The sequence below is a fragment of the Peromyscus eremicus genome, chromosome 16_21 (assembly GCF_949786415.1).
Source record: "Peromyscus eremicus chromosome 16_21, PerEre_H2_v1, whole genome shotgun sequence".
In the NCBI taxonomy this organism is placed as follows: Eukaryota; Metazoa; Chordata; class Mammalia; order Rodentia; family Cricetidae; genus Peromyscus; species Peromyscus eremicus.
The window spans coordinates 6,640,775-6,660,264 of NC_081432.1; the positions used below are offsets into that span (position 1 = coordinate 6,640,775).

General features: G+C 45.7%; 1 protein-coding gene across 3 annotated transcripts in view; it reads left to right on the forward strand.

Annotated features, from left to right (window-relative positions):
- Positions 1-19,490, forward strand: part of Zfand3 (zinc finger AN1-type containing 3) — a 242,145-nt gene that overhangs the window by 208,934 nt on the left and 13,721 nt on the right. For all 3 annotated transcript variants that reach the window (XM_059281469.1, XM_059281470.1, XM_059281471.1), the window contains one exon: positions 10,544-10,711. In XM_059281469.1, the coding sequence (XP_059137452.1) occupies positions 10,544-10,711 (168 nt within the window). The remainder of the gene's footprint in view (positions 1-10,543; positions 10,712-19,490) is intronic.

The window sequence follows — 19,490 nt, forward strand, 5'->3', positions numbered from 1 at the left end:
TTATTAGCAGGTATGGGAAGAACAGAGTCAGACATCATATAAATCGTACTCTAAAAGAGCCGTGGACAGAGTTGTGTGACAGACGCTCTCCCAGAGAAATTGATGATGGTTGTGGTCAGGTTCTGGACAATGAGAGGAACTTGTCTTCATTTCCACTGTGGGGCCAGAGTTTGTCCCTCCCTTGTTCTAGGGACCACTGGGTCTTTGTATGTGTAGAGAGTAGGAGGGGTTCCACCCTGTGGTGCTGCTCTGTGGAAGAGCAGAGGTGGAGTCTTCACGGCTAGCAGCCATTGTGTGGGACAGCAGAATGGTTTCAGGACAGACTCCCCCAGCTCAGAATCCTGCTCTACAGAGAGTTCCGGCCGAGAACTGGGAAGTTCCTTTACCCTGTGTCTTGGTTTCCCCATCTGTGAGATTCAGGAAATAATAATACCTACCTCATAGCCTTGCAGAAAATAAATTAGTTAACATATGTGAAATATATGTATTTTATGTTAGCATTTGATTGCTGTTATTGCAGAAGCTTAACAAAAGGAGTCAATTCAGTCATATATCTGCCTACTTTGATGAGTGGTTTTAAAAATCATGTTGGATAAACCATGTGTGGTGGCACACACCTTCAATTCCAGCATGAAAGAGGAGGAAATGGGTGAATCTCTGTAACTTCTCAAGGCCGGCCTGGTCTACATAGCAAGTTCCAGGCCAGCCAGGGCTACACAGTGTGACCCTGTCTCCAAACAAAACAAAAATACTACATTGGGCAGACAGTTACATGTTATATGATTCTATTCATATATCCATGTGTATACATCTGGAAGCGTTCTTGAAATAACCAAAGTATAGAAACAGATGACAGATAAGTGACAATAAGACAGCAAACAAGGGGTTGGAAGTTGGCATGATTCTAAACGAGCAGTCGGAAGCCTGGTGGAGTAATGCATGCCTGTGATCCAGCACCTGACTTGGAGGTCATTTTAGGCAACAGAGAAATTCCATAAGAAAAATAACAAGCAGCATGAAGGGTTCCCGTGGTTATGGAAATGCTGCATGTCTGAAAATATCCTTTATATTAGTTGCCTGGCTGGGGAAAGTGGGTGAAGAAAGAGTATGTGACATTTTTTGTTGTTGTTGTTTCTTATAACTATGTGTAAAAAGGTCTAAGATTATTGATAGAGAAGAATTGGTGATGAAAGCCCGTGTAGACAGATGAATATGTTAAACATCACAGAAGGAAAACTGAGCTGACCACTGACACTGAATGAGATGTGTTGAACTCCCAGGGTGGGATGAGGGTGGAATTAAACTAGGTGGCATCAAAGGGAAAAGATAACCAACATTTTTTTCATTTTCATGTCAAACATACCATATCAAACATACAGACAAGCAAAACCCCTCAGATGTACTCTGTAAGTGCCTTTTTTCACACTCTGTGAAATGGTTCACTTAGATCTTATGATAAAGAGAAGGCCGGTAAGTGATAGCTCACTATGGATGTAGTACATTAGGTGGGCATAATAGAAGATGGCTAGGGTGACACATGGGAACCACAGCCACCTACCTTTTTGATCACATTGAAGGTTTAGGTCAGGAGATGCCCTTTTCTGATCTTTCCTTTCTTCCCTTAATCAACTCTCCTCACCCTAAGTATAGGATTTATACTTTTTGTGTTTTTAGCACTCTATTCATATGTCAGTAACCACTTACTAGGCCATAGATAGATAGATAGATAGATAGATAGATAGGTAGGTAGATAGATAGGTAGATAGATAGGTAGATAGATAGGTAGATAGATAGATAGATAGATAGATAGATAGATATAGATAGATGGTGCTTAATGCCATAGCCTGCACAGAGTAGTCATTAATCTAGAAGCCTGATCAGTTACATAGCTCAGATAAACTGAGGATGTTACTAAATGAGATTGTGATTATTGAGAATGAACTTTGTTATGCTTTTCATTTATGTTTTTAATGTAAGTATTTTCTTAGTTTTTAAAAAATAATAACTTAGCCGGGTGGTGATGGCACACACCTTTAATTCCAACACTTGGGAGGCAGAGGCAAGCGGATCTCTGAGTTCGAGTCTAGCCTGGTCTACAGAGTTCCAGGACAGCCAAGGCTACACAAAGAACCCCTGTCTTGAAACCTCCCCCCACCAAAGACATAAAAAATAGCAACTTGAGCTGTTTAACAATGAATGCGTGTTTAATGGCTGTCATGAACAATATTACATAGTAGCTCAGGAGAGGAAAGGCGGTCTTCCACAAGCCAAATGAAAGGGGATACTTAGAGAATGATTTGCATTAGTCACAGAGAATACAATCAGACTGAAGGAAGTGATGAGTAAGTAGTACTAGTAGTTAGGTCACCTCATAAATGCTGTTAAAGATCTACTCCTTGACAAGGTGTAGATGACCGTACCCCATGTTCAGTGTGTCAGGTACTTTGGAGGTAGAGGACTTCTCCCTCCGAACTCCAGAGGACCTGGGCGGATCACAGGGTGCCTCCCCTTTGTGTGCTCTATGTGGGTTTGTTGGGTGCCTGCTGAAATTTTTTTAGTTTGGGTTTTGAATATGAATTAGAGAAGTGTGCAATTAATTTCCTTTCTTAAAAGTTAAATGATAGTATCCTATATAGGTTCATAAACAGAATGATTTGGGACATGGCACATTCCACAGGAAAACTAGCCAAGACATTTGAAAAGTCCGTGTGCTGCTTCTGTAAATAAAGTCTTTTAGTCAAGAGAAGTCTTCACAGTATGGAGGGCAGCCTAGTGATAGGGCACTTTCTAGTATGCTCAAGGGCCTTGGGTTTAGTGGTGGCGGTAATAATAACGCATTTGTGTAGAAGCACCTTTCACATTGCTGCCATGTGGACAGTTAGATGAGAACGTTTACCTCTAGAAGATTTCTTTTGTGGTTTGCTTTTTGAGCATCCTGGGGGTGGAGACCCTCAAAGTTTGATGCATTCTCAAGAGTCTGCTGGTGTTACACCACCCAACTTCCCCATCTTCTATTATCAGCAAGGGGAAGAAGCAGAGGTGTGTGCTCAGATCATAGGGTGTGCGAGAGCATGAGCCCACCCTGTGTACCTAAGAGCATAGAAGAAATCGCCAGAGAAAATAGGTTGAAGTAAGGAGTGAGATTGGAAGGTGGGTGGGGTTTGTGGCTAAAAATTGTGTGGTCTAGCAGGTTGTGAACAGTTGACTATTAAGTGGTTATGATCTAGGACTGGTATCTAACTGTATTTAAGCTGATTTCATCTCTAAAGACATAAAAGCATTCTTTATAAGATTTTAGTCATCAGCCTCTAGAATCTTATTCTCTCTCTGTGCAATGTTTTTATTTTGTTGTCTGTTTGTTTTAACTTGTTACTCTGAAATTATTCTAAGGTCATTAGAAATATAACAGAGGAAGGGGAAAATCCCATTTGAACCAAGTGCAAAAAATAACTTTTTAAATGGGTAATGAGGGAGTTCATGGTCTTGAAGTTTTTGTGATGCACAGAGTAAAATGCCAGGAGAAGGTGAATCTAATCCCTCCACATGCTCCAAAAGCAAAGCATCGGAAGAAACCTGTAAAACAGGCCTTTTTCAAGTCTCTTTTATCAGTGTTCAAGGGAGGGTGGTGGTTTTCGTGGACAGAGGTTTTAGCAGCTTAAGCTCCTTTAAATGGTAGAAGGAGAGACAGCAGTGATGTGTGAGGGTTCATTAATTATTGCTCTTTCTGATGTTTGCACAGGCTGTTGGGATCATAAATGTCAATCTGTCAAGAGACTGTGATAGGTTCTAAAAAAACTGATTGAGTACCTCAAAAGCTGCCACAGAGCCTGAGATTAAACGGGCTCCTCTCTTCTTAGAGGTGTGGAAGGCGTGGGCGGAGGGGTTGGGAGACTTTCTTCTTTGTTGCACTTTGGCTCTGGCTCTGGGGTTCTGGGTTGAGGGCTGGTCGGAGCAGAGGGTGAGAGTCTGCCTGAGATGTCAGCAGGCCACAGCTACCGTTAGCCTAAGCCTGGGGTGGGCGTGGGCTGGCAGCTGCACAGTGCCAGGAGAGTAAGAGAGCCAGGCTGCAATTTTGACAGGCCTGACACAATTCATTTGGAGATTTTCAGGAGAGAACATGAGTAATAAAGACAAGAACAGTGACAGGAGGGAACAAACGTGCATCTCTGTCAGAGACAAAACAGTTTGAGAAGCAGCAGCCCTGTTTGTTGCCGTCAGGCTTCCGCTGTAAATGTATTCCTGAGTTGAAAGACTTGGTGCTAGTTACTGTCTGTACTTGGCTAGCAAAGTGCAATTAGAGGAATTTCTCTCTGTAGACATTTGTTTTTTAAAGACACTGTACTTGTTTCCTCTGTCACATGTTGAGCAGTGGTTGCCTTCAGACCAAGAAATTGGACACAGGTAAAATAGGTGAAATTTTCCTTAGAAGATCTCACGTGGTGTCTTTGTCATTGTTAAACACTGGCTGAGAAAGAGAGGTCTAAAGTGCCGGGAGCTGTGAGCCTGGCATGGGAGTGCAGCAGCCTGTGTGGGTATGCCCAGCCTAGAGTAGTTCTCAAGAGGAAACACTGAAAAAAAATGTGCTTTGTTGGCTCTTTATGAAGGACCTTAATTAGAAGTCACTCCTGACTCCTGGGGTGGGCCCGAGTCTAGCTTGCCACTGCAGCTCCTCCTGCTGCTAATGAGCATGCTCCTTTCTAGGACGGGTTTCTTCTGACAGTTAGAGCTGAGTGTGAGAGTTATTTCTGTTCACCTTGCTCTCCACGTTTAACCCTTACTGTCCAAGTTCAGCATATGCAAATAGATTAATTAGATGGTTTCTGCCATTGTTCCCCAAACTGAAAATTCTTCAAGTTAGAGGGGCTGAAACTTAGAAGCAGGTGGCAAATAATCACAGTTGATTCCAGGTGAACAGTAGATGGCTCTTTTAATGTTAACTCGTGTTTGGGTCTTTTCTGGTAGTCTTTTTCTAACTGACTTAAAATTTATAATTGAATAGTTGAATTATTTAGTTCATTATTATGTAATTAGAATCCCTACACTAGACATCTGTTTCTCTTATTTAGGCAACTCACCCCAGGCACAAGGTTTCATTAAATAATTAGCAGAGGAGATGTAAAATTCTTCCATAGGCATGATGCTGAGCCTATAGACTCCTGTTTATTTCATTAGCTTCTAATTAAAACACCAAGTTGACCTGTGAGAAAATGTCAGAAAATGACTTGCTTCACCGAGAAGTGACATAAAACTCAGCCACCCGGATGGCAGCATGCCACAGACCGTTTGGGTGGGGAACTTCATTCTACTCCTCCTCACGTTAGGGAACATTAGAGGATACTAGGGTTTCTTTCCAGTTAATGGAGACCATCAGTGAGGGCAGTGGAAGTCAGTGTACCCCAGGGCTTCAACACTGTGCATCTCTTAGTGTCTAGGAAGAGTGCAGAGATTCTAAGAAGACACAGTCTGCTGGGCAGTTCATCTAGGTGTAGAACAGTGCTTCTCAACCTGTGGGTCACATCTGGTTGGGATTGAACATCCCTTTCATAGGGTTGCATATCAGATGTCCTGAATATCAGATATCTGCATTACAATTCCTAACAGCAAAATTAGTTATGAAGTAGCAACGAAATGATTTTATGGTTGGGGATCATCACAACATGAGGAACTGTATTAAAGGGTTGTAACATTAGGGAGGTTGAGAACCACTGGTGTAGTGTCTCATAAGACTGCTGCTCACAACACAGCTTGTACACACGTTTGGTTGTAAACTGATGCATGCCGGGACACAGACCCTCAGAGGAACAACTGGTTCTTTAGGATGGCCGGTGCATTGTAGCAGAAACTGTTAGCAGCATCACAGGCCTCCCTTTGACCTGTTGTTCCAAGAACACCTCCTTTCTGTTGCCTACAAGAACATTAACTTCTCAGTGTTTAGAGTGGTCAGAGGGACCATGGAGATTTGTTCCCTAGAGTTATTGTTGACACTCTCGGGCATATTGTCTGATGCCTGGACTGTCCTAACTTTAGGGACCCCATCAAAAGCAAGTGCTCAGTGAAGACACCTGATAGCAAGAAATTTGGTTCCCAGTCACAGTGGCATGCAAAGCAAATGCTTTTCTTTACATCCCCTCCCTGATGCCATTGTAGGCCACAGAACTTCCCTCTTGCTCTGTTGACACCCGAAGTTAAAGTTTCCTCAAGCCACGGAAGACTGTGCTCCACAGAAATTGGCACACTTGGCCATTTGGGCCAGACTCCTCAAAAGAGCTTTGAGTTCCAGCTCTGTGTGTGTCCCAACACGTGTACCTGTCAGAGATGTGGGTGAAAAGGTCCATGAGCTGAGGGTCATTTTTATGTGATAAGTACATTGGCATCATGTATACCTTTTGTGTTTAGCTTGCTTGCTTTCTCATTCATTCCTTCATCTATTAATGGACAGGGTCTCACTGTGTAGCCCTTCTGGCCTGGAAGTTGCTGTGTAGACCCTGATGGCCTTGAATGTCCAGAGATCTGTCTGCCTTTACTTTTCAAGTGCTGAGACTAAAACTGTGGTATATCACCATACTCAGCTTTTTGTTGTTGTTTTTGTTTTTGTTTTTTAATTTTTCAGGCTGGAGAGAGGGTTCAAAGGTAAACAGCTCTTCCTTGTCTTGCAGAGAACTGGAGTGTAGTTCTTCACCAGCTGGTTTACAACTACCTGTAACTCTAGTTCCAAGGAATCTGAAACCCTCTTCTGACCTCAGAGAGCTTCCACATGTATATAGTGTGGGCCACATACACACTTTCCCCTCCTCTCCCCCTCCAAATAATTTTAAAATATAGAAGTTTTCAGCTTCCATATTGTATCAATCACACCTCTCATCCCAGATTAAGAGACATTTCTTAAAAAGATAACTTCAAATAGGACAAGCAGTACAGGTTTTTGTTAGGTATCTAAATAGGGTTGTTATCACAAATAGTGCCATTTTTGTGGGAAAAGACCCCCAGGAGAGCAGTGTGGCTCATGCTAGGTGAATTCTTTTGGCTGGCTGCTTTGTAATAATTTACATTTAGATTGTTGCTTTTTGCTCTTGTGGAGCAGAAGGAGGGGGCCTGGCCTGTGTGGCAGCCTCAGTAACTATACTAACTGGGTCTGGACAGCTTCGTTCAGCAGACCTAGAAAATAGGCAAGAGTTGCTTTCAGTTGTTTTCATCAGAGGGCTTATTTAGTTGGTTTGTGTTGGGGGAGAATGTCATACAGGACTGGAAGAATTGAATGAGATGAGCAATGAAGCTTGCACTTGTGAAGAATGATGCAGTGCATGTGTACGCTGCTGTACTGGGTGCAGGGACTGGAGCTGTGGACACACTGCCCTTCTGCTGCTGTTGGAGCCACTAAAGCTCAGCCTCCATTCCACACAGAGCAGGTTTGGGAAAAGCACAGAGATAGCCTGTGCCAACATATCATCATGCTACAGCTTCTCAGAAGGCCCCTTCAAGTAGAAAACAAGGACTGCCAGGAGAGGACTTGCTCATTCAACCAGTGCTTATATCAGTCAATAAGCAGGTGAATGTGTCCCCTTACTCCCCAGCAGGGCTAAGGGATGTGTGGTTTCCATTCCTTTGACAGACGTCCAGCAGGCAAGTCTCCTGGGTTAGTCTGCTCATGGTTTCCATCTGTTGTAGAAGGGAGGGCAAGCGAAACAGCTCACATCCTGCACATAGGAAGGGTCCAGGACAAGATAGTCCCCAAAGGATACCCCCCCCCCAAACAATGACCTCCCTCCCTAGCCAGGCCCTGCCTTCCACAGCTGTACCACTTCCCATCCAGTCTCTTTTACAGTTTGAAAACACCAGTGGATGGAACTGTTAGCAGAAATTGTCTCAGATCTGCTTCACAGACACAGCCAGAGTGTGCCCTACTAACCCCCTGGTTATCTAGTCAGATTAACAAGACTGACCCTCACAGAAGGAATAGAAGGCAGGCCAAGAGAGGGCCAGGATAGTGTGATTTATGTGTGATAATCCAGGTATAAGACTTAGTTGAAATTTGCCTGTGGAGCGAAGACTTAAAGGGTTCCATGTAGCCCTGGGTGACAGTGTTGTGCAGAGAGAACCAAAAGGAAAGAGACAGTCTGGAGGTGAGTGTGGGTGGTGTTCATGGAGAAAGCAGCTCAAGACACAGTGGGAAAGAGAGCTTGGAAGAGCAGATTGTGCAGGACCTTTTGAGATTGTTGATAAGTGTAGCTGGAGTTTTCTCCAGTGTCCACTCGACTCCTGCAGCTGCTCAGACCCAAGTAAACACACAGAGATTTATATTGCTTATAAACTGCATGGCCGTGGCAGGCTTCTTGCTATCTAGTTCTTATATCTTAAATTAATTTTTATTAATCTGTAAGTTGCCACCTGGCTTGTGGCTTACCGGTACTTTTACATCTTGCTTCTTCTGTGTCTGGCTGGCGACTCCTGACTCAGCCTTCCTGTTCCCAGAATTCTCTTCTCTGCTTATCCCGCCTATATTATACTTCCTGCCTGGCTACTGGCCAATTAGCGTTTTATCAATCAATCATTCAGAGCAACATATTCACAGCATACAGAGTGATATCCACAGCAGATAAGCACTTAGACCTCTTCTTTGGGGGAGAGTTGGTAGTGGTTTGAAGCAAGGAGGTGATCAGGGAGATGGTCCAGGGGTTCCTGATGATCTAGGCTGGGTGCAGTGGCTGCTTTAGACCACAGCAAGTAAATCTGTAGGTGAGAGCTGGTGACAGAACAGAACTACCCTGGAGCATTAGCCAGAGGTGCCTTCCTTCCCAGGAAGCAGTGTAGCCATTGCTCCAGGATGTAGGAGCACTGTGTGTGAGCAGTGGCCAGTGTCCCTTCCCTGGGTGTAATGCTCACTAGAACAAGCATGTACCTCAGAGCGACTTCTGACCAGCCAGCCTGAGCCGAGGACAGGAGTTCATGTGAACCTGGCTGCATTGTAGGTACTTTCCAAGGTAATGTGAAGATACAATTGTTGGTCCTCATACCTTCCTACAGCTATCACAGGTCTGTGGTGCCGCATCCATCCTCTACAGCCACGCCCTCCCCCAGTGCAGGAGAGACAGTGCTCGTGAACAAGCAGGACTCGTGTCAAGTAGGGCTCTACCTGTGCTAGAACCTGGCTGGTGTGTGCTTGGAAGTTCACTAGAGTTGGTTGTCATTCGCCCATAGAAGATCATCTGGGAGTGCAGGGTTCTGTAAGCGCTGGGATTGAAACAACCACAGCACGTATAGTCTGGCGGTTTTGTTTGGTTTTATTTTGAAGAATTAACAGTCTTAGAGCTGGAGAGATGATTCAGTGGTTAAAAGTGTTGTATACTGCTCTTGCAGAGGACTTGGATTCAGTTCCCAATCACCTGTAACTCCATCTCCGGGGAATCTGACACCCTCTTCTGACCTTCATGAGCACCCACACTCTTGTGTCTCCCACCCCCATAATTAAAATCTTTGTTGTTGTTGTTGTTTTGAGACAGGATTTCTCTATGTGGCCCCGATTGTCTTGGAACTTGCTTTGTAGACCAGGCCCTGAGTACTGGGATTAAAGACATGTGCCAGCCCTCCCTGTCCCCCACCACCCAGCTTAAAATAAAATCTCAAAAAAAATTACAGGGATATAACTCAGTTAGTAGAGTGTTTGTCTGGCCCTGGATTTGTCTCCCAGCTCTGCATAAACTTACATGTCTACAATCTTTACCCTTGGGATGCAGGACTAAGAGGATCCAAGTCTCCTGATACAGAGGTTCTCAGTCTGTGGGTGATAACTCCTCACTCCTTTGATCTCCCACCACAGGGGTCACATAGCAGATGTCCTGCATATAGGACATTTACATTGTGATTCATAACAGTAGCGGAAATGCAGTTAATGAGGTAGCAATGAGATAATGTTGGTGGTTGGGGGTCACCACGACATGAGGAACTATTAAAGCGTTGCAGCATTAGGAAGGTTGGGAACCACTGCTCTAATACATAGCAAATTTTTGGCCAGCTTGGGCTGGAGACTCTGTCTTTAGAACAAAAATAAAGTACTCAAGAATAGGTAAATAGCCAGCCCAGGTGAGCACTGGAGTTTGGTGAAGTGGGGGTGTTGTAAAGCGGGGTCCCATCTCTATCTGGAATGCTCTCCTTGTGAAAACATCTAGTTCTAGAAATCTGACATAGAGGTGCCTTTTTTTAAAAAAGAGATTTATTTATTGTGTATATGGTGTTTTGCCTGCATGTATGCTTGCACACCAGAAGAGGGCACCAGGTCTCGTTACAGATGGTTGTGAGCCTCCATGTGGTTGCTGAGAATTGCATTCAGGACCTCTGGAAGAGCAGCCAGTGCTCTTAACTGCTGAGCTCAGGCTGGCTTGTCAGGAGTCAGCTCTGAGGTATGTGCTTGTCCCAGTGTTGCTCCCACTGGTCTAGTTCCTGGTCAGGAGCAGTACCATGGTCAGATATGTGCTTAGCACTACTCTAGACAACCGTGTCTGCGCAGTCAGGCACTAACCCTCATCCCCAAATGTGTTGTTTTGGTTAGATTCACAGTCTGAGAACGAGGCTTCACCTGTGAAACGGCCGAGACTACTAGAGAGCACTGAGCGACCTGAGGAGAGCGGCCGGTCGAAGCAGAAGAGTCGGCGTAGGTGCTTCCAGTGCCAGACCAAGCTGGAGCTGGTCCAGCAGGAACTGGGATCCTGTCGCTGTGGTGAGCACCCTACCCAAGGCACCCTCCTGATCCCATGCTGTCTCAGACATGACTTGCTGTCCCACTGTCTCCCTCCTCGCCATTCTGCTGCCTTCCGTTGGCGACTTTAGAAGTTAACAGACTAGTAAGAGTCTGCCATGTGCCGTAAAACCGAGAGATTGAATCCATCTTAGATGAGCTTTTAGTAACAGATGCTTCCTCCCCACCCCACTTTTCAACTATGGTCTGATGAGGAGTCTTCCTTTTGGAACCCTCACTGATCCAGTGAGTTAACACCTTGAAGCAGCTGGAATGTCACTTCCTCTTTTGTCCTCCAGCACAGTGCTGCCTCTTAAGGCTCTGCACATGGATGTAATTTTTAAACTCTATGGCTTGCACACTGGAACAAAACATAGGCAAATGCTGCTTTTCTTCTTGACCACGTATATCATGCCACGGGGTAGAATTGTAGCTGTATTATTGTAGGCTCACATACAGTTTTCCTGTCCCCGTTTTTATTTCCTTTTTTTTCTCTTTTTTTTAAAATATTTATTTATTTATTTATTTATTTATTTATTTATTTATTTATTTATTTATTATGTATACAGCATGTGTCCCTGCAGGCCAGAAGAGGGCACCAGATCTCATTACAGATGGTTGTGAGCCACCATGTGGTTGCTGGGGATTGAACTCAGGACCTCTGGAAGAGCAGGCAGTGCTCTTAACCACTGAGCCATCTCTCCAGCCCAATTATTTCCTATTTTTGAAACATGCTATGAGAAGAACTGATCTGTGGAACAGAGGTGTCATCTGGCAGACGCGGAGCCTGGCTTTAGCCTCTGAGAACTCTTCATCTTCTATTCCAGGAAGTGGGCTTTAGCATCCCCTTCACTTTTGGCTGTCCTATACTGTAGTTGCTGGCACAGGGGGATGAGCCGTTCCCTGTATAGTTGTAAAGTTGGACTTGGGGGGCATTGTCTGTCTTCTGGGCTGTGGAAGCGGGGAGACGGGGATGGACTGGCTTCTGTGGACATTAGGTCGGAACAGCTGTTTCTAGCATGACCCCCTCTGTTTGTCACTCTCTCTCTCTCCCTGGTGTACATTCAGCTGTGGGGACGGAGGTGGGGTGTGGCGTTCCGTTTGCTGTGAAGTGTGCATGGAAAAGTATAAAGAAGAGAGCTGGGGTTGGTGGGAGCAGACACTGTCCGCGGAGTTGTAGACTCAGCTTGTACTGAAGTCTGTGGTGTGCTCTGGTGAGGCGAGGTAGGGTTCTGTGGTGAGCTGACGAACTCCGGGGTCTGGGGGCTTCACTCCACACTGAAAGGGCTGTATGATCCCTTGAGGGTGCAGATTCTTGCTTCTATGTTGAGGTGAGCTGTGGTGGTTTTCAGCGATTCATTCTGTTAGCCGTGTTGAGAAGCCTCCCTGTCCATTTTTTCTTATTATGTAGGCTGGTTGTTTCTCAGAGTGGTAGAAATGTTCCTGTTTCCTCCTCAAAAGTGACTGGTCCTTGGTAGGATGCAGGACTTGCTGAGATAGATGAAGCAGTTGGTCCATGGGGGCTTGCTGTCTTGCCTCTCCTCCTCAGGCAGGTGAGAGAGAGTTCACAGAGTCGTTGGGAAGCTCTAGGGCCCCGAATTTACCCTGCAGCTTTGATGCAAACCACTCAGGTTCCAAAGGTCTTAGCACCCAGCTGAAAAAAAAGTCCAGAAATAGTTATTCGATGGCCTTGTGCCTTTCACTGTGGCCAGCTGTACCATCAGAGTGTCTCGGTTAAGCCACAAGCTCTTTGCCTCCTGGCGAGGAGGCTGGGTCTCCAAGTAGGGTTCACCATAGACCCGCCTTTTTTCTCAGTTACCGAACAACTTGTAGTGCCTTGTCCAATTCCAAGATCAGAGTCCCTTCAGAGGAAGCCTTGCTAGAGCGCTGGAGTTGACTCTGGTTCACCGAGAGCTTATACCATGAGCCCAGAAGAAAAAGACCGAGTCCCCTGCTGCTGTTGAAAAGGTGAAGGACAGCAGGGGAACATATGCTCTGGGGCTGGCTTTGACAAACTGCTTTGTGTTTCTCCCTCCTGCCTGCTTGGCTGCCTCTAGGAAAGGGTGGGTTGTGTGCTGGTTTCCTTAAGATACATGGAGTGTTGGGAGGACACTAACTACCTGGAAGGTGTTAGAGGGAAACGTGGCATTTACTCCTGAAATGGAAGACTCAAAGTAGTTGAACTCAAAACAGAACACTTCTCGACTGCAGAAAAATCCTCCTCTGTGTATGTTTGCAATCTTCTCTTCCATTCCCCTTCCATTCCGTACAGGTTATTAACTGCTGACAAGAAATTCACATCTCATAAATAATGCTTAAGAGCCATTGCTATATAAATTGAATGTGTTATGAATTGTGATGGGCCTTTTTGTAGCCTTCGATGCCTAGAGCAGGAAGAACAGAAGATGTCATTTTCATTAATTTCTAATGAGGTGCCAATTAAAGGCAGAGAAGAGGCTCCAAAGGGAAGAGTGGCCAAGCTTCCCTGAATCCTCCGCCCCGGGGCTGTCATCCCAGCACTGCTGGCAAAGCCTTCTCTGAAATCCCATTAAATTACAGTCTCATCGAGAGCACACACAGACACATTCAGCTTCCCTTTGATCTTCAAAAGAGCAATTTGTAAGGCGAGTTCTGAGCCTTCTCACATAGGACAGCTGTAGGTGATAGGAATTGTTAATTGCCAGGACGTTCCTGAGCTTTCAATAAGGGGTGAATTTTGAAGATGAGTTCTCCTCTGCTTCACTGTGACTAGATAACCTTTAAGTCAACTATACCAAAGGAACGCCCTTTTCCTGTGAAATCTTCCTGCGTGCCAGTTAGGACAGGCGTGTGGTGTGGGTGGGATGGGCCTGCATCCTAGAGCGTTTCCACAGCCTGACTCTCAGGACAGAAGACAGTCAACGTGCATTTTCACTTGGCAGGGTGACAAAGTTGGTCATTCCTGTTGGAGGAGTCTTGTCTCCTAAGGCCCACCTAGAGGGTGTTCTAGGTCTGGCCATGATGCTGTGTGCTATGACTCACCCCCTCAGCATGGCTTTATGATTGCTTCTCAAAACCACAGAATTACCTGTCAAGGAAGAACTGTGTACGTTTTTTGCATGTTTTTAGCATGTGGTGACTCAGCCAACTCCACACGCCAGTGCTGCTCGTATGACCTCATGGTAATCTCACTTTCCTGGTGGTTTTCTGTTTGCTTTAGAAAGCCCACAATGCTATGGCTGGGCCTCTGCTGTCTGTCCTCTTCATACACCTCTGTGGTCATTTTTCCTGTTATTCACTGTCACACCAAAGTAACAGGTGTTTGTCGAGATGACCTTACAAAACATTTTGCTAAGTTAAGTTTTTTGTGAGGGGTAAGGGACACATAGGATGAGCTCATAGACTAGGCCTAACTGTGATATCCGTGAGCACTAGCTGGGCAGTGTGTTGGGACATGCTTGCTGGCCCACTCCCAGAGGTTCTCGTTCAGTAAAACAAGTCCATGTGACTATTGGAGCCCCTCTGGACACCCTTAGTCTTGGAAGCTTTTAAAAAAAAAAAAAAAAAAAAAAAAGGTTCTCTGGGCCCATCCAATTAAATTAGCAGTGGTCCCCAGGGCTTGTTTTCAACTCTATTTGGAAATAGTTCCCCCCTTGGGGCATCTGAGCTAGTTGTGACCGTCATGGCCTCCTCTTCTATAAACTGTTTGCTGGGAACAGAGACAGACACTGTTCTGTAGAACCAGTCACGGGAGGGAGCACAAGTCTACTTCAGGGACCTCACACCAGTGCTGTTCCTGGTTGCCACCCATGCTCCATTTGTGTCTGTTGATCAGTGATGTGCTTTTTCCCAAAGCTGCTTTCCCCTTGAGTGAGGATCTGTCCTTGGTGAGGTGTTAGGTTTAGTGTCTTAGTCTGTTTTAATGTAGAAAATTCTTTTTTTTTTTTAAGATTTATTTATTTATTATGTATACAGCATGTATGACTGCAGGCCAGAAGAGGGCACCAGATCTCATTATAGATGGTTGTGAGCCACCATGTGGGTGCTGGGAATTGAACTCAGGACCTCTGGAAGAGCAGTCGGTGCTCTTAACCTCTGAGCCATCTCTCCAGCCCTGTAGAAAATTCTTAAAAGCTTTCTATTTTAAAGTATGGACATTTTAAAGCATGTCCCTCTGTTGCACACATGCACGTACACGCACACACACTTTCATGGGTTTTAAAATTAGAGCGTCCTTCATTTGGGGTCTGTTTCTTTTTTTGTTTGTTTGTTTTTGTTGTTGTTTTTTGAGACAGGGTTTCTCTGTGTAGCTTTGGAGCCTGTCCTGGATCTCGCTCTGTAGACCAGGCTGGCCTCGAACTCACAGAGATCCGCCTGGCTCTGCCTCCCGAGTGCTGGGATTAAAGGTGTGTGTCACCACTGCCTGGCTGGGGTCTGTTTCTTAATGACTTTAGTTGCATTTTGTCAGCCAGTTGTGCTACTACCCTGTGGTGATGGTTGCTCAGTTTCCTCTGGGAGGCTGGTGTCCGTCAGCCTCTCAGTGCTAGGGTTGTTTGGTTCACCTTCCCCCAGCCAGCCCTTCTCCACCCTCCACAGTGCACTCGAGAGGCAGCTTGTGGGAAGGACTGTGACAGTATGTTAGTGTTCTTGAGATGCTGGGCACTGTGGCACACGCCTTTCATCGCTGCACTCTTGAGACAAAGGCAGGCAGATCTTCATGAGTTTGATGCTCATCTGGTCTATATGTAGAGTTCCAGGCCAACCAAAGCTACATAGGAAGACCCTGTCTAAAACCAAACAAACAAAAGATGTCCTTGAGGTTTGACACCTAGTCGTGAATCTTGCCTAAACCAGCCTCATGTAGTTCACAGTGATTTGACCCCATAGTTGCCATTTGGTACCAGCAGCATTCTCTAGTGGGCCCTCCTTCCTTCCTTTTTCACCTGTGACTGTGGTGGATTCCTCCCTTCACCCCGTCGGCTTATGAGTCAGTGCTATCTACAATGTTCTCGTTACTCATGTTGTTCCACATTTGGCCAAATTGAAGTTCCTTCAGCCCGGCTCCTATCTCCAGTGACCGGGTGAGGGAGGAGTAGGTGCAGGTCCTTACTCTTTGGCCCAGCAAGATTTGTCTAAATCTTAAGCTTACTCTCCTGTCTGGAACCAGCTGCTTCTCCAAGGACCTGTAAAATGGTTTTTGTCTGCAGTGATTTGTTGGGCCTGACAGGAAAGCATGTACACATACTGCCACCAGACAGCCTTCACTAGAGTTGTTACCAAGTTACAAGACACATTTAGAGGATGTGGGTGGGGCTTCATTCCACCTGGACGACTCTGGACAGGCTTCTACAGTTAAGACTTTAAGAGTGTGACTTAGGGGTTGGGAATTTAGCTCAGTGGTAGAACGCTTGCCTAGCAAGCACAAGGCCCTGGGTTCGGTCCTCAGCTCCAGAAAATTAAAAAATAAAAAAAAAAAAAAAAAAGAGTGTGACTTAGACGTAGGAAAAGGTGAATGCTTTGGCATCTGAGGTTATAGAGATGGCACCTGCAGCTGGATGGAACTGACGTCAGGTGGTGAGGGGCTGCTAGGAAGGAAGAGAGAGAAAGGTTCCAGTTCTGGGTTGAGGAGGTTGGATGTTGGCTCAGAGTAAGCACCATCAGTGGTTTTTGGATATAGTTAACATGATCTGACTTTAACTCTACCATAGCCAGAACTGATTTGGCTGGTGAGATAGATCCACTCTGTAGGAGCTCCTGTTTTTGAGTCTGGTAATGAAGACTCAAGTTTCTCCCGTACTCCCAAGGTGGCAGCTGGGGTGTGTGCTGCCTGTGGCTGAAGAGGAAGATATGTCTTGTCTGTACTCCCAAAAGGGAAAAAAAACCCTCTGGTGGGAATTACGGTACACGAGAGAAGCGAAGGATGTTAGGAACCACATGCAGGTTGAGAGATTCCCTGCACCTCCTCTTCTCCACAGCGCTGTGCTTCTGTGAAACAGCAGCTTACCCTTTCATGTGCAAGAGTGCTTAGTCCCTGTCCTGCTTGTCGTCACAGCAAATGGAAGTGTCAGACCTGCACCCGCTCCAGAGGCTCAGCCTGCCGCGGGTACGTGGCCAGGCCAGTGTGGAGAAGCACAGACCCGGGTGCTGCCCTTACCCCAAGGAAAACAAGCACCAGAGGCTCAGCTCCTCAGGTGCAGAATATTCAGAACGTGTCTGCTACCCGTGTTCCCTCCCCACCTTCCCCTGCCAACACCAGTCTCATGACATGGAGGTTTCCTTCTCAGTGGCAGCTTGAGGTGCTTCTGTCTTAGTCTTAGGAACAGTGACAGCACCATGACAGCATGTTAGAGCCTGCTGGACAGCTTACCCTGCCTAGATTACATTTTGTAGACAAGAGGGGATTATTCCAAAAGGAATTACTGATATTTTATAGTTTTGATCTAATAATAAATAATTTTGTTAATTATTTTTCAGAAAGATTTTTTAAAGTTTTTTAAAATTAATGTGCATTTTACATACCATAAAATTCTTCCAATTTGCAATTCAGAAAATTTTTGTAAATTCATGTAAGTTGAGTAGTCATCACTATTTGGCTTTACAGTTCCACCATTCTGGAAGGACTCTTGCCTCTCTGGTCCTTTCACTTTGCTGCCCTAGAGTTTTGCTTTTTCTAGAATTTTAGTATCAGTGGATTCACAGTATACAATCTTAGGTCTGTGTCACACGGTATGTTTTGAGAGTCATCTATGTTGCTATTGGCTAGTTATTCTTCCTCTGATGCTGCCACACTGAGAGGGGATAGCCCATGTTTATAAGCTGCATTAAGCATTTCCGTGTAAATCTTTAGGTGGACAGACATGATATGCCTCTTAATTTTTATGGGGTAAATACGTGGGGTGGAATGTTAAGTGGTAAATGTGCATCTGACATCAGCTGCAGCCAGCACCCTTCCCAGTGTCCTGTGTCAGTTCCTGGTTCTTCACAGTGCTTCTGTTCTAGCTTCTCAGTGCCTTTGGCAACCTCAGTACTTAATCTTTCTCTCTGGCTGCCTAGCAAGCACCTGCCCACCCAGTGTTATGAACTTTCTTCTCCTTGGACCAGAGAGCATTTTGCACACACGAGCAGCATCTTTTTTGTGTGCTTCAACTGCCCAGACATCTTGAGGCATCCCTTCACCTTTGAAACATTGTTCATTTTACAAAAAGAGTAACTGTCACAACAGAACCCATCGGGCTGGTGGGATGAAGACCACAGGACCCCCCCCCCCCCACCACCACCACCACACACACACAGACACACAGACACACAGCAGCACCTCCTGCTTTTGAGTCTGATGATAACGGCTCAGAGTTGTTATTTTAACAATTTCCAGCCCACAAAAACAAATATCTCTCTCCATTTAGGTTTTTAAATTTTCTTAGCCATGTTTTATATTTCCAGTGTATATCTTTGTTCAGGTGTCCTGTGTGTTTGTGCATAGACTGCCCTGTGCCTACTGTGAGATTGCTGCTTCCTCAGCACACAGTTGATTTTCCTGGAGCATCTCTGACCCTGAAGCCTGGCCAGACTTCCTGGTAGTTCTCTGTTCTGTAAGATGCTACACACACATGCCATGTCGCCTGTGAACACGCAGTCTGCGCTTTACCAGTGTGTGTGCCTTCCTTCCGTTTCTTCTCTCCCTTTCTTGGATAGATATGCAGGAGGGAGCTGTTAGGTTAAATGCTAAGTGTGCACCTCCAGTATCCTTGCCTTTCTGTGGTCTTAGGTTGAAACTGAGTCTTTTCAGCATTAGGCATGACTTAGGGTGAACTTCCCATAGCTGCCCTTACCCTGGTGAGCCTTAGGAGTTGTATTCAAGGACAGTGTAGGAAACATTTACATACAGCCTGCAAAAGCAGGTGATTTAGCAGAGGAAGCCGTGTGTGGCCTGGAGGAAGGTTTTGCCATCCCATAGCTTCACTTGTTTACGTGCAAAGGGGTCACTTCCTGGATTCCGCTGTGGACAGTAGTGCTTATGGCAGTGTCCCCTCTTGCCCTCAGCCTCACCAGGTGCACCTTCCTCTTACCCCTTCCTGCTCTCCTGCCCGCACATGACCCAGCATACCTTTGTGAATGGTCTGTGTCTTCTGGTCTCTCCGCCAGACCGGTATCTTTGACACTGTAACCTCCGTTTCGTTGAGCCTCTGAATCTCCGCTTAGACTAAACTATCAGATAGGGTGAGGTTGCCTGTTTTGTTTAACCCAGTTATTTTATATGATTATAGTTTTAATTTTTCAAATTTGGAGAAAAGTATACTTTGGGTTCTTTCAGGTCACAGAAATTTGAAGTCACAGCTTGCTGTGTGAGACCACATTTATCTCCTCCCCTAGCCTTAGATACCTGGCTGGGGTAACCCAACAACTGGGCACATTGCCAACACAGGGAGACCCTCGCCTGGCGAGGTGTATCTATACTTGTTTCCACTTGGGATGCCATCCAGAGGTGTCCCTCAAGGCCTCTTCCTCCTTACTGAGCTTGTCTATCACCAACTGGAGTACAGTGGCTTAGACCACCTAACACCCCAGTCCCTCGGGGCTGAAGGAATGGTGACAGAGTGTTTGACTGAGTCAAGTACCGGAGTGGATGCTGGGCTCAATCTGTCTCCACATTTTCCAAGTCAGCCCTGGCCAAAGCTGACCTCCTTTAATACAGCCTTGCTTGATCAAGTGACCACATGCTAAAAATCCTCTGGCTGCATGGCTGCCCCTCTTTCCAGACTGCCAGCATTGCAGGGTGGGGAGG